Raw genomic sequence first — 15408 nt, forward strand, 5'->3', positions numbered from 1 at the left:
CAGCCTACAACAGACCATCCCCCCAGGTCTAAAGATAGCCAAAAATAGCTAGGCAGCAATTCTGAAATATTCAGCATCTCCACCTGACATATTCCTCCTCCCCATCATTACCCCTAACGCCCCAGAGTGTGTTATTAATCACTAAGATGCAATGAAAATACACAGCTCATTCCCTAGCACGGCTAGTGCTATCCATCACAGATGTTCATCTGGGAACTTGGCTACAAATTCTTGGGTAAGCTGCTGCTGGAAGTCACTGCCAGATGCGCCAAGCAGGTCTTACCACTGTTGTTGAGTCGCTTGGACTTAAATGGGAGAGGAGTCTCTAAGTGATAAAGGGCAGATACAAGCGAAGGTAAGAAATACAAGAGGTAATGGGCACAAACTTGAGCATAGGAAGCTCCACCTGAACACGAGGAGGAACTTCTTTGCTGTGAGGGTGGCAGAGCCCTGGCACAGGCTGCCCAGAGAGGTGGGGGAGTCTCCGTCTCTGGAGACATCCCAAACCCGCCTGGACGCGATCCTGTGCCACCTGCTCTGGGTGACCCTGCTCTGGCAGGGGGGTTGCACTAGATGATCTCCAGAGGTTCCTTCCAACCCTATGATTCTGTGATTCCGTGAAATATTCAGCACCCCAAAGGCTCCCTGAGCTCAGGTTTGAAATGAGAGGAAAAGCTTCAGGAATGATTCTTCCCAAAGAGAAGCAGTGGGGCAAGGGATGCTCTTCCAGCTTCAGAGAAAAGATTACGTGACCAGAGAGTCACAGGATCCCTTCTAGATCAACAGAGGACACAGAAGATGCAATGAAGAGGAGATAAGAAAAATAAAAGTCCCTGAGGTGAGATGGATGGGCAGCAGGAGAGCTATTCTAAAGTGATTCTGGCAGGACGGAGCAATCGCATAGTGCTGAGGAAGGTGTCCACACTGCAGCAGACAAGTGTTTGGCTTCCTCATTTCTCCTGCTATTCCCAGGTCCACAGGTGAAGGTGAGGACTTCATGGCATGACTCCATATTCCAGCTACTCACAGCTAAACACACTAATGTTTAAGATACTACTTTGTAGTTTTAAATGAACCAGGATTTTCCATTCTAGTAGCTGATAAATATGAAGTACTGAAGCAAAGCAAACAAGAATGAAAAAAAAAAAAATCAGGACGCTTTCTAGCCCCATTTCTAATGGAGGATGTTCAGGGAGGAGTATGATATATTGTTTTGCTGTGAGATAAAATGAGAAAAAAATAAAAAGAACAAGAATAAAGAATGTCTCTGTGGAGACAATATTATATAAAATTTTATAGTTTCATCAGCAAGAGAATTTAGGCATCTAAATAGGTTTCTAGCACCAGCCATTTTGGAGCCTTAAGGCCTTTAAACGGGTATGAATAACATCCTGATGGTACCCGGCAGCCCTGGAGGAGTTAGATGCACTAGAAAGCCTCCAAGCCTCTGCGCTGCAGACACAAACATGTATTGGAAAACATACCTTCTCAGTTTGTTGCCAGGACAGGAAGAGGCTGTGGAAATCTATGACAAGCCAGGCATCCTCTCTGCAACGCATCCTCCCTGCAACGCATCCTCTACGCCTCCCAACAGAAGGTGCTAAACCTTGCTGTGTAATCTGGCTAGCTGACCTTGCCCTCTCCCCAGATAAAGAACGGATCCAGAAACCACTGTCACTTTGAACTGGTTGACATTGCCAGTGTGCTTCGACTCTGATATGGTTCAATCAGGCACGTCCGAGGCACAAGGGATCTTAAGTCTGCTGGATCCACTGCATAAATGTCCTGCTAATGGGGTGAGGTGAGAAAAGCAAGGGAATAATACTATGTTATTACAGCAGGTAAAAGTGCTGATACTCAGGTATAACCCTACTTGGTTTGAAACGATGCTAACTGTCCCAGCTGCTGGCAGAGAGGAGGCTGCCATCTGTGGCCTCTCCAAGCTCTGGAGCAGAAGAGGCACAGACCACTGCAGGCAGAGACTCCGAGGGCTGCTAATGAGGCGCAGCTCAATGAGATGTCGTCAAACAGCGCTCCAAGCTGGCCAGTCAGAAGCTCTGAGGCAGTCTGTACAAAACATTAAATCCCAGCCCAACATTATTTCTTTGAATTTCTGCCATAAGACAGCTAGCCAAGGCATTCCTTCTGGGCATGGCTCTGAGAGCTCGGCATAGAAGGAAAAAGAAACGTCTCAAGATCCTGTTATGATTTCTGGAAAGTAGTCAGCATCTGCCCGTCACAGTCACGCTTTGGGGCATAAGTCAAGCTTTGCCAAGGAGGAGGAGAGGAGATGGGCGTAGGGGGGTGGGCAGGCTCTCACCCCTTCCCCTGGGTCTGACCAGGGCAGAGACGGAGCCTGAGGCAGGACCTGAGCACTGGGGTTTGACCCATGGGCCGTGGTGAGGAGAGAGCAGACCATAGCGGGATCCATCCGTCCGCACTGCCTATAAAAGGGAAGCAACAAACTCTTTGTCCATTCCAAGAAGCCGCTCAAAATCAACACCGCTCTTGCATTTACAGTCTATTCCCAGCACACACTTAAGCAGCCATTTGCATCTAAATTAGCCAGCTAAGGTGTCCACAGAGAAGAAAAAATGACTGCATTGGGATTAAACTTTAGGATTAAACTTTAAGATTAAACTCTGGAAGCATGAGGGTTATCATGTCATCAGGTCCTTCTAACATCATCGTTATTTCCTGAAGTCTTTCCTTATGTTTTGCAGAGCCACACTTGCTCCTGAGCATAGTCGTTGAGGTCTGGGAGTTTGGTTTGCCCTGATGGGTTGGCATCTTCAGGCGGGGCAGAACAGTGTAATCACTGCATCTTTCATAGTTCTAAGCAGCAACATTCAGCCTGAAGCCTTCTAAGGTATTCATAGAAAGCAACAATATAAAGGAAATCTCTTGGCACACCCATCCCGCATATCCTCTGGGAACTGCTGTAATTCCCCGGTGCTGCAGTCAGCGGCTGGGGGGGACCGAACACGAGCACAGCTCATCAGCTTTTCTTTCCCAAGTACCTTTTATAGGGGATGGAGCTGAAGAATGGGAAGGGGTGGAATGTAACTTGCGAACAAAGCTAACTTGATTATTTGCATGCTGTTGAGCCCATTCTTCATCAATTTATCAGATTTAAATTTAATTTTAAATGTATGATTAACTAACGGGGCTCAGGAAGACAGAAGATAACCCATCTTTATGCTGTAAGTAGGTTCCCAGTCCACAGCTTAACTAGCTGAGAGTTACAGCTGCTCAGGTGCATTTCCTCAAAGCACAGCCACTGGAAACAAGAGCAACATTAAGAACTCTCCAGGCTTAATACAGTGCCAGGCCCTGCATATTAGACCTACTACTGTCCTGACAGCAGAATCCTGCACACGCAGCCCCTGCCCAACACTCTTCAGTTCAGCCAAGTAACAGCAAGCAGCAGCTGGCCTCCACCTACCTCATTTCTTCTGGGGAGTGCTGTGGGTACCCCTGTGAAGCACCTATCTGTTGATGCATCTCTTTAACTGTGTGGTCATAACTGACCTGTACGGTTGAAGAATGATAACATTAAAAGCTACTGGAATGGTTTTGTGTTCTGGGTAAATGAAGAGGCTTGGGGTATGTAATCAACTCTTCATCCTTTTGTTGCCCGCTAAAGGGCATGGCAGTGCTGTGAAGATGATTAGCGTTATTAAACTGTCAGTGTGGCTCCAGGAAACTGGAGACTGCACTGAAATTTAATTATGGAGAGCAGCAGGGGAGGGGGACCCCTGGGAGGATGTGGGCGAACCTGTAAAATGCACTTGGTTTTGCTGATATTCTGAAATTACTTCTGTGCAAATGACTATATTGCTGTGTGCTGCCCACAGCTGGCAGGAGCAGGCCAGTTCCCTCCTCACCTCTTTAAGAACAGTCGTTTAAGAAGAAAAGACATCTGTATCACAGTATCAATCCTAATTGCTATTTGTTCAGTTGGAACTACCTTTGGAGCCTGCTCCTCCATATCAGCAGTGCCTGGAAGTCAGGTAAGATGTGTTCAAAAGCTTGCTGGGGCATGTGCCAGTGCTACCCAAACCTGGTGAGACAGTAGCCCCGAGCCCCTGGGCTGTTCTGCAGAGAGCTGAGGCAGTGGCTCAGTACAGCGATGCTGCACCCCACAAGTACCACAAACCCCACTAAACGAAGTCCTGCCAGACACGGGCCCAGCCAATGTGAACCGCTCTGAAAACGTGCTGTTGGGGAACAATACTTCTTTTTGTCTGTCCCTTTTCACAATTGGGCAAGGAATGAGACCTGGACAGGTATATCACAGCCACTACTTCGCTGCCAGCCTCCTTACCTTCTGGCTCTTCCCGTCAGTCTGTCCTTCCCTTTGGCTCGGCTGCTCACAGCAGGTACTGCTTTCACACCAGGATCGCTCACATTCACTCCATGCTGTCCTCCACCTAGAAGACAGATTGGAAATGCCATGCAAGAGCAGGCAGAACCAGGTGACGGACCACTGAAGGGCCCAACATCCTTGTATCACTGCAAAGTACCTCTGGAGGAGGAAGCCTCTGAAGCTGTAATGCATACTGTACGTGTATTTTCTAAAGTAAAATACAAATTGAGAATTTAGGGGTGTTCCTTCTGCATTCTTTATTCCAAATTCCAATTGTAACTTTCAAACTTATTCCTTGGATACAATCTCCTTTGTGCTGTTCTTGGAAGACTTGTTCTTGTTCTCCCTTGCCGCACAGCACAGACTGTACCACACAGCTATGAGAGCGGCCATGTGGTATGTCCCCAAAAGGCACTCCAAATCTGCCAGAGTGCCTGGAGAGAACTCTCTCCATGAGGCCATATCAGAGGTGCTGATGTTTAGTGGGGGGATACAACCAAGTCACATGGTTTACTCACCTCTCCCGTCGGGAGGAAAGGACCTGTGCTGGAATTTCCTTGCGTTTCTTCCCCCTGAAAGGACAAAGCAAAGCATGCACAGAAGTAAGTGAGGTTCTGTAACGGACACGCAGCAGAAAGCCTGACGTTCAAATAGGGCATCACAAGGGAAAGCTTTGTTCTGCCAGTCCATCTCCTGAGAAACAGGAGTCGTGATGGACTTATGCTAGTAAAGAAGCCAGCATGTGCCACAGGGATCAGAGATGATGTGCTCTGGAATAGGATTGCCTCTCAAACCAGTGTTTGGGAAAGGAGGCAGTGCTGAGCCTCCGTATTGTGTCGTACAAGGTTACAGAAGCCACTGCTCTCCCTGGGAAGACCAAAAGCACTAGCACCCAGATGCTGAAATCCCATCCCCTGAGCACTCCGCAAAGCAGAGAGGGCTGAGACCCCAACACTGCGCTCAGAGGCGTTTGCCCAGGAAAGCACAGTTTCACAACTGACAGCCACGACAGCTGCTGTGGCACTGGGATTCGCACGATCAGCATTCACTAGCGTCAGGACAAAGTCTAGGTGTCCCTTGCCAACCTTTCTTATTGCTGGGATTATCCAAGGCTGGCTCCCCATCCTTAACAAAGTCCTCTTCAAACCTGCAGGTTAAAAACAGGCATTGTCAGACCTGATGATTCTCTCCAGTGTGCAAAAGCGTGGACGGGAGACCTCGAGACGACGCAGGCTCCAGCCTTCGGCCCTTCTGCACCTGCCCACTGGCAAATATGCGCAGGTTTATCAGCAGGCGCTGAAACTGCATGCACTAACCAGGAGAAATGAGGCTGTGAGGCAATTCTACCCCAAAGGAGAACCTCCAAAACCTTTACATCAGTACCCATATGTATATATATAATTCTATGAACATCCACAAAGCCTATAGATGCCTGTAGTGTAGGTGTACCATGCTCAGATGGAGCTTTCCAAGCTTCTAAACACAATCTGAAGCAGCTTCAGGACTTGTGATCTCAGATTAGACCCGTGGATCAGACTCGTTTGGTTGGTTTCTAATCCTGCTTGGTTTGTATTATGGCTTTTCTCTTAAAAATTGATATACAGGAGAACAGTAGGGCTCAGAGCTGTCTTGCCAGCAACACTCAGCACCCACTTAAGTCAATTCACCTCCAATTACTGGGGTCTCAGTGACTGAAAATCTATGTATTTGGTCCCACTCCTCAGCCAAAAGATTGTCCCATCTATCTGTCCTGTACAAATTCTTTTACCAGCAAACCTATGGAACATCCCCTAACACCACACCCTATCAAACCCTTATCCTGCTGCAGGTGCTACGTCATCCTCCAAGGCTTTCTAACTGGTGTGGCCCAGCTGAACAAGCACAGTCAGAGGGACAGTGTTTAAAGCAGGGAAGTGCCAGACCCCACTAAGAGCTCTCCCACATTGCTGTCCCTAGCATTTCCCCCATAGGTGGCCCTTTGAAGTGACCCCCTCACACCATAGTGCCTGAACAGGCTGAGTTTGAGGTGTGGAGGATTTAGGCATGTTGGCCTGTCCTGTGATGGAGAAGGAGAAACAAGCAGGGCAATGAGAAAACCCATGAACTAGCAACGCGAGTTTCTCCATCCGTGTTTCTAGAAGGGCAGCTGCACCCTCCTGCCATTGGATTTGTCCATGTGGAGATGGAGAGGACCCTCCAGATGTAGACTCAGAAGTGATTCACAATCCCCTCCCTCCCACAGTCCATGTCCTGGTGGGGCCGAAAGCAGGGAATCTTTGTCAGCACACAGTATCTCCTATCTCAGTAGGAGCCCTCATGTCAGAAAGGAAATATGAGAATCACTCCGATATCTGGTCCCACTGACAGACATGGTCAGGAGGAGAAAGAGACAGCAATGTGGATTTGGTCAGGGAGAGGCACATGACAGCGTGGGATCTGATCAGCAACAAACATCTGCACAAGACCTCATCACTGGCTTCAGACGGCCTGCTGCAGACAAACCACCCCAGGACTGTGCAGGACCTACATGTGCTCCGACTTCTCCACATCCCAAGCCCGTCGCCACTCGCCCTTCGCGTTCTTGTGACGTGCCAGTCGTTCCAGGTCAATCTGATCTCGCTCCCTCTTCCAGCGTATGTACTCCGAGCGTTCCCGTCCAGTCATGGGGAAACTCAGGTCCCCCGGGCCCTTCTGGACTGACTTCCCACCATCCTAGTGGAGGCAAAAGAGCTTCTTGTTAATAAAAATGTCTGAAACAGCTGCATTCGGTGTGCTTTGTACTGTCCAGAAATGCTCAGTAATAGTTGAAAACAACTTGGAGCAAGCTTAGCTTCTCTCTCTAAAGTGACGTGCACACAGAAGGGCTCTGCTTTACCCGTAGCCTAAATACACTGGTCCCAGGGTTGGGTGACTTTACAGAGAGGGAAACCGAGGCAGGAAGATGTTACACGGCTTGCTTGGAGCCACACCGTGAATCCATAGCCAAATCAGAACGAGCAACCATCCCCTCCCAGGGATATTCAGCAATGATCATGATTGATAATTTGTGGCAATGTGTTTCTGAAAAGTTGTTCCACTTCACCCAGACAACATGAAGAGGATTACATTTCAAAGGATTAAAATTGCTTCCACCTATATCCCTGGATTTTGCCATCTGGATATGTCCCTCTTGCCTTAATGAGATGGGGCTTCACTGCTGTTTCCCTAACCTAAACTGCAATGTTTCTTTGGTTCTTGGAGTGATATCTAACCTCCTGAGCCATGAAGCAGCTGCCATAAGATGTAGTTTTTCATTCTAGATATTCAGTACCCGATTACAAACTTTTGTAATGCCCCTGCAATGCTGTGTGCAAATGGCCACAGGATTGATTTGCCCAAGTTTACTTGCAGTCACTTTAACTGCAGGCAGAAATTAGACAGTGGCTTTCACCTGCTGTGTTCCTGCTCACCTGAAGGTTTTAAAACCAAACGTTGTCAATTTTTCCTGGAAGAGGCACTTTGCTAAGGTTTACCTGTGGCATATAGTTAGTTCCTGGAATGCTTGCAACATCTCCCAACAGAGTTTGAAAGGTAAAACTCTCACAGAAGATGCACCAGGCTGATGACTCCCCCCACCTGAGGACTTTGGGACACTTAAATCAAAGTTACGCCTATGAGATCCTTCACACTGACAGGCTCAAGAAGGAAGACAGCATTCTGTGACCACCAGACAGCCAGGGGAGCCCACAGTCACAGGGCAAGTGTCAGGTGCAGCATCCCTGTAGAGAAGGGGCTCTTCACCCTCATTGCTTTCAGCCTCTTGGTATATCACTCCTCCTCATGATAGGCTGATTAAGGGCTGCCACTGTTCAAAAATTCAAAGCTTAATGAAAAGATAGTTCAGAGCTGATGGAGCACGTGAAGAGAGAGAGGTGGGTAACCCAGCTGTCAGGTTAATGGACATGGTGGAAACAGGAGCCAACTGGCCATGGTGTGTTGTCAAGCAACACTGCGTAGCAAACAGCTTAGCGCAGCGCTGCGTCCTGGGGTGCTAATTACCAGCGGATAATTCATCACTTCATACACGTGCCCTTCCATGCCAGCAACCCTCACCCCTTCCCCAAACGGGAATTAACTCCTCAGCATTGCACTGCTGTTAAAAGCAGAGCAGCGGGGAAGGAGTGACTGAAAGCCCTGTTACCAAGGAGACCCACCTGCGTGGGCTGGAGATGGGGTGGCAGTAATTGCTCCTCCATTCCTTAGCTGGCAGGAGCTGGGGAACCTGAGACTGCATCCCCAAGCAGGGAGAGATGAGGTCCACAGAAAGGCAAGGCGCACCAGTGGAAAGCGAGGGCAAGCACTGGACCCTGGGTTGGGGCACAGGCCTGGAGATGCTCCCCACAGCTTCCAGCCCCATGGCAGGGCAAGGCAGAGAGGGTCCTGCCACGATGGATCCTGATGTGCCCATAGAGGAGAAGCTCGCAGGAGCTGAGCAGCGCACAGCTAGCGAGAGCAGGGCCCAGCCTCCAGAGCTGGAGGGGAAGGGAAGGGAAGCGCCCTGCACCACTACCTTGGCCCTTAGCAAAGGGGAAGCCAAAAGGGAGGGAAAGAGCGAGGCTAGTGCCCGTGCTCTCTCGTCGGTAGATGCAGAGGTGGCTGTGGGGCCCACAGAGCAGGGGGGAGGCTGGTCCCTCACCAGGGGCTCACCTCAGTTGCCGTATAGCTGTGGTTAGCTGGACCACGAGGCTATCGTGCTCCCCTTTTCTGCTCTGGGGGGCTCAGCTGGAATTAATGTTTAAGAGACCATCTGTGTCCTCCTAATGAATCATGTTGAGGTGGGGCTATTCAATTTGTGCTCCACTAATTAACAGCATCTGCAGGCTCAGGGGAGCCAGCGTGTCCTCCAGGGTTTGCATTAAACAGTCAGTGGGAAGGCCTGTGCTTTAATTTACCTCCATCCTACTCGGCTCCTGCTGAAGTGAGGAACTGTAGCTAATATGGCCTGAGCCTTTCAACCCACAAGTGTTTTTGGGAGAGAAAGCAGCTAGGGCTGTGCTGCAGCATGGGATGAGCACATGTCACCCTTCGTAACACCCCTGCTGCTGTGCCAGGGACTTCAGCGGCCACGACAAGGTGTGAAGGGCAGGTCTCCTGTCACCCCTTTCCTGCTGTACTTGAGGTGTGTTAGCTGCACAGCAAAGCTTTGGATGACGAGAGGGATGAACAGTGGGGACCACATCAGAGCACATTGCTGCTTCCTTCAGGACTGTGCAACTCTTACCGGTGGGGAGGCACATCCTACTGGTTTCCTCTTCCAAGACAAGAGTCCCCCACAAAGGGACATGGCGCCAAACTCACCTTCCGGTTGTGCTCGTTTTCTGGGCCCCTGTCACTGTCTGATCTCCTCTTCTCTGCTGTTCTCCTCTCCTCTGCCTGCAAGAGCACAGACACAGGAATTATTTCTAGGATTAAGCAAGGACTCCTGGCAGGGGAGTCAGTGCTTGACCCTGTCCCCATGAGGACGTGCAAGAACTGCCCTGAAAAGGTCAGCAAAAGAGGAAAGATTGGTTTGTGGGGCCTTGAATCAAACTGATGTGAAAAAAAAAAAAAGTCATAAAGTAAGGGATGTATGAGAAAAGCAAGAAAAAGGGATGTGTTCCCGCAGATGTCCTGTGTCCTCCTCCCAAGCTGGAGGCAGAGAGGTGTCCTGTATGGTCCCTTTTCTTCCCAAGGCAAAGTTTCAGGTACCTTTTCAGATTTGGGCCAAAGACTCAGCTCACGATTCACCTGTAGGAGAGCTGGGAGCCCATCTAAGACGCAACTAAAAGCCAGCATGGTAAAGTTGGGAGTGATTTTTGTCCATCAAACACAGTGCCCTTCTACTGGGGTCCATCCCTGCTTCCACGGGGTTTAGCCATGCTGCCACCAGATTGGCAAGCTCTGCTCTAGTGCTGGTATCCCCCTGCCCGGCAGGAAGTGAAAATTAACCCCTCTGACTTAATGAGCTACAGACACTAAACATGAGGCATGCCACGGCCAGGCATTTCTCTGCCCCTGCGTGGGACTGATGATACAGAAGCAGCCATGTCTGAGGCCAGGGCGGGATGACAGTGGGTCTTAGCAAAATAGTCTGCAGAGCATAAATATCTTTTAAGAAAGGCTTTCTGCCCTGGTTAGATAGCATTATTGCGGTGCTATCAGGAGAGCTGTGTGCCGTTGCATGTGCCGGGCAGATGTGGGCAGGGTACCAGCCTGCCCCCCACGCTTCCGAGCCCCTCAGGGCAGGGGTTGGTGCTTGCTCGGGGCTTGGACACTTGTCCCACTCCCACCCATAGCACATGGTTTGCAGCAGGGCAGCTGCCAAGTGGCACAGCATTTATCACAGCTGCCTCCCCCCTGTTTTCAAACCCTACATGGCAGCCCTGGGGCTGCCTCGCACAAACGCTGTCACGAGCGGTGAGGCCCTGGCGTGCTGCAGCCCAGCCGAGGCATCCCCAGACTCCCCTCCCTGCTGAACCGCTACAGCGCCAGGGAGAGTGTGGGGCTGAGATTATCACACTGCTGTTTTGCACCGCCAAGCAAAACTGAAATACAAAGAGGAAAGTCGCAGCACAAACTGCCAGGTCAGCCGTTCGAGAAAGTGTCAGTGCGGTGAGGTCCAACCCAGGCTGGGAACAGGGCTTTCATTCCAGGCATTTGCCAGCCCCAGGTTTAGCCCAGCATTACAAGGCTGGACGTGTGAAACTCGGGATGCCAGTCGATACCTGCCGGCTCTGCCTGGCCTCCTGAGGCAACCCACCCCGCTCCAGCCTGCTCCTGTGTACCCGGTGGGATGGCACAGGGAGCGAGCTGGGCTAAATCCGCACGTGCTAAATCTGAGGCAGGCGGGAAGTGTGACCATACAGGCAGTGCTCATGGACATTGCACTCAGAGCACAACAGCTTCACTGGCCTGACTGGTGTGATGCTGGTGTAGCTCCAGTACAGGTGGAAGCTCGTGTAAACAGATCCTTGGAAATAATGAGGAAGGAGGTAGCTATATTGTCCTACAATTTCTCAGCCAAGATTTGGGAAAAAATGCAGAGGGGCCTATGCTCAGAGGAGCCACCCCCCACCATATCCTGGCCTGTTGCAAAACTGGCCAGGATATGGTGAAAGACGATAGTGGGTATTTATTTCCAAAGGATGCTGTGAAAACTTATGTAACGAAAAATGCTCCCTCCAGGCTCAAAGTCAACTGTTCGTGTAGCCCCATTTGACGAATCTGGGTCCCTGCACCCCCAAATTGAGACCTTGCATCTATAGAGAGATTAAATCAGCAGAAACCTGGGAACTTTGCTTATTTGAGGAGGCTGGCTGGGGAGCAAGGTGCAGACGGATGTTAGCCTTTAAAGCAGCTGTAAAAGAAACACCATTTTAGAAAGAGTACAGCCGCTGCAGAAGAGCTGGAGCCCCTTCGTCCCAGGGGAAACCTTATGTGGGAAGAGAGATGGGAGAGAAGGAGCACTGATTGCCTCAGAAATGCCAGACAGCTCATAACTGATGGGGAAACTGAGGCAGGGAGCTGCACGGGTGTGCTTATTGTTTCATCTGCGTCTGCATATTTCTCCTGCAAGCTCATGCAAAGAATGATTCAGTCTGGACCCTTTACAATGCCTGATTGTGTCCCTGAAGACAGGAACCGGAAAGCCAGAGCATCCGCTCAGCCGGAGCACTGAGCCAGGGTGTGCGTAAGCTGCGGGGGGAGCAGTGTGCCTCTGCCTGCCCAGCACAGCTTGACTTCAGCCCTGCCTCTGCCACGCGAAGAGCGAGCCTGTACCCAGGGGATGTGCTGGGATGGCCCGGCTGAGGGACAGTGCTGCGGCCTGCGAGACGTGGGAAAAGACGCAGCTCCTGCGTGGCTGGAGACCTGCGATCCAGAGCCTGTCCTGTGTTGGGCACCAGCTCTTTGGGGCACACCACAAATCGCTCTGTCACAGGGACATTGTACAACTCTCCATCCTTTTACACGCCTCTCTCAAAGCCAGGCTGCCTTTTTCCTTAGTCTGCTTCTATTTTTGCTTCTCAAAGGGCACTGTGGAAAACAGAGAGGACCAAAAAAATCTGGTTCTCTCCTACCGGGAAATCAGGTCTGAACCGTGCAGTTAAGAAAACACAGAATCATAGAATCATCTAGGTTGGAAGCTTTGCTTTTGCACTGGCTCAGGCGCAGATTTTCGCAGCCGCTCCGTGCTGCCCCAGAGCTGCTGTCAGCCTGTTATGACACACCCAGGCCATGGGGAAGAGCAAAACATGTTTTTCTCCTCCTTCCTCCTCTCCGCCCCCAAAATTATGAAATATGACAATGACATTATCATCTCATAGTTTAACTGTTCCTGCACAGCAGGGGAAGAGATGTGAGGAGGGAGCAAAAACCTAAAGTAGACCGAGAAGATTAAGTTTCTTTATCCTGAGATTTATGCAAGGATTTCTCTACTTCTCTGGGGCCGGTGCAGGGGAGGGCAGAGCCTGCTCCTAACCAGGATACGGCCCTGGGATCCCAAATGCTTTCTGCTCTGGGTTTGTCTGACCTCCTGAGACACATATACTCAGCTAATGTTAATGTGCAATGGTGACGATGCTGATGCCGTTGTGCAGCCATGTTAAGCATTGTTTTATACTAACAGTTCTTCAAACAAAAAGCTTTGACGTCTCTGAACTACTTCATTGTCTTCTTGTTTTAAAAATAAGTACCAACAGATGTGTTAAATTAACCTTTTGGTACCCACTCCTCCAGTCACATGTTGGCACCAGAACCAGCATTTCTTCTGCAGGAGGAGATTTTTCTGAGAGCTTAGGGCTGGTTTTCCAGCGCTCAGATCCCCCACTGGGCAGGATTTTTGAAACTAGTACATGAGAGGATATTTTTTTCAAACCCTTTTGAAGAATCTGCCTACTAATTGTGCTGCCTGAAGGGAGCTAAAGATTTTTCACCCTTTCTGCGTATCTTCCCCTCCCATCTGCAATGTAAAAGCAAGTGTTTCTCCTGCCACAGGTTTGGATCCTCTCCCATGCAAGCACCGGAGTCAGACTCCTCTCCGTACGTCCCTGAACGCAGCTTTTGTTTCTCTTGATTACAAACAGTCATTTCTGATATACCATCCTGGGAAACTCTGTTAATAAAAGGACAATTTAAAAGCCCTGAAGCCCTATCAACTGTCCATTTAAAAGATGATTTGTAACCTGCTAATTAACCATTGTACTCTGCTGGTCCGGGGCTGCCAGCTTGCAGCTCTAATGCATTAATGATCCTGAAACATTGCCAGAGCATGGAGTGGCTTTTTAGGAAAACTGGTGCTAAACATTAGGCGTTACCCCCAGCCCTGCTTGCAGATTTAGGGGCAGCCAGGCAGGGATGGGAAGAAAGGTCCCAGACGTGGCACCTCCAAGCCAGCAGCGGCACCGAAGGCAGGAGGTTGCATCAGCAGAGCGACGTGCCCAGGCTAATTCATTCTGCAAGGAGACAGGATAATTTGGTCTCCCCAGCCTGGTCTGGTGCTAACAGAGAGTGACAGAGTCTTTCACCGGGTAGAAAAAAACAGGTTTCAAGATGGCAGGGTAATATAAGGCACTGGGGCTGTTTTGGAAAAGAAGATCACGAGAACAGCTTTTTTTTCCTTCCACTTCCTCTTTGGCAGCCTCTGCCACAGCTGCGATATGGTCTGGGACTGACAATGTGGTGCTAGCTGGAAGCACCAAGGGCAGCAAGAATGGAAGTCTCTTTTTTTTTTTTTATTGAATTTCATCATGAATAAAAATAGAGAAAAATGTGGGATGATGAGGATGCCCATTGAATGTTTTAATAGGATAAATCTGGCAAGCGCAGAGAGGAGGAGGCAAATTTGACAGTGGCCAGGCTACGGGATGTTACCGAAGGGGAGTGATGGATGCGATCCTCTCTCCTAGGCACCACGGGCCTCTGTGGGGAGAGAACACCAATAGCCCAGCACGAGCTGGGAACCAGCTGGGGCATGAGGCGAAAAACCCCAAAGGATGGACTGTGCAGGGGTAATAAGGGAGGCTGAAAGCTAATGCTCCAACTGGGGTCTCAGCTCAGGTCCTAACATGCAGCTACTCATATGATAACACTGATACCCCATCAGGCTCTCCTTTTAGTTATCAATTTGGGGATGAAAATGAAGTTTCTCTTTTGGATTATCAACTAATTAAAGGATAGAAAACAAAAAGTGGCAAGAAAATGCCAGTTTCCATGGCAGAAGATTAGCAGGGGTGCGCCACTGGAACATGCGCTGCTCAACATGCTCATAAATGGTCTGGAAAGGGAGCTGAATAGAGAGATGACAGTTCGCTGATGATACTAAATCATCCAGGGCAAAGAATGTAATTTGCCAGGAAAGGGCTGCAAAAGATCTCTTCACATTGAATGCCTGCATCATAAAATTACAGATGAAATTCAATATCAATAATACAAAATAACTCACATGGAGAAAAATGCCCCTTCTTATATACACACACAGTAATGAAGCCTGAACTACGATTAACACTCAGGAATGAAATTTTGGTGTTATTGTGACTAGTTCTCTGAAAATGTTAGCTCAATTATTTATAAAAAAAGCAAAGAAAATGCAAAGTTGTTAGGAGAAGAATAGAGAACAAGCCAGAAACATTGTTATGTCACTGAGTACATCCAGAAGAGCCCGCAGCTTGAATACCATGTACAGTTCTGGTCTTCTTGTATGAAAAGACTATAGTAAAAATAACAAAGGCACAAACAAGGGCAATGACAGTAATCAAAAATATAGAACTACTTCACCAGACGTGTCTCAATAGGGTCAGTCTCTTAAGCCTGCAGAAGAGATGCTGAAGGGGGATGTGAAACGGGTCAATAAAATCGTTTGTGCTTTGGGAAAGTGAGCAGGGGATGATCTGTGCATTGCTTCCTCTGACGCAGAAACATCAAGTGGAGTTATCAGGTAACAAGTCTGAAGAAAAAAAAGGAACGCGTGTTTCAAAACATGCATTGCAGCTCCTGGCTGGAGATGTTGTGGGGGATAAAGTTTA

General features: G+C 49.2%; 1 protein-coding gene across 2 annotated transcripts in view; it reads right to left on the bottom strand.

Annotated features, from left to right (window-relative positions):
* CCDC9B (coiled-coil domain containing 9B) overlaps positions 1-15408 on the bottom strand; it is a 51943-nt gene that overhangs the window by 14012 nt on the left and 22523 nt on the right. For both annotated transcript variants that reach the window (XM_074586639.1, XM_074586638.1), the window contains 5 exons: positions 9707-9781; positions 6897-7081; positions 5455-5516; positions 4888-4941; positions 4328-4433 (listed from right to left, as the gene is read on the bottom strand). In XM_074586639.1, coding sequence (XP_074442740.1) covers positions 4328-4433; positions 4888-4941; positions 5455-5516; positions 6897-7081; positions 9707-9781 — 482 coding nt within the window. The remainder of the gene's footprint in view (positions 1-4327; positions 4434-4887; positions 4942-5454; positions 5517-6896; positions 7082-9706; positions 9782-15408) is intronic.

The sequence above is a fragment of the Larus michahellis genome, chromosome 4 (assembly GCF_964199755.1).
Source record: "Larus michahellis chromosome 4, bLarMic1.1, whole genome shotgun sequence".
In the NCBI taxonomy this organism is placed as follows: domain Eukaryota; kingdom Metazoa; phylum Chordata; class Aves; order Charadriiformes; family Laridae; genus Larus; species Larus michahellis.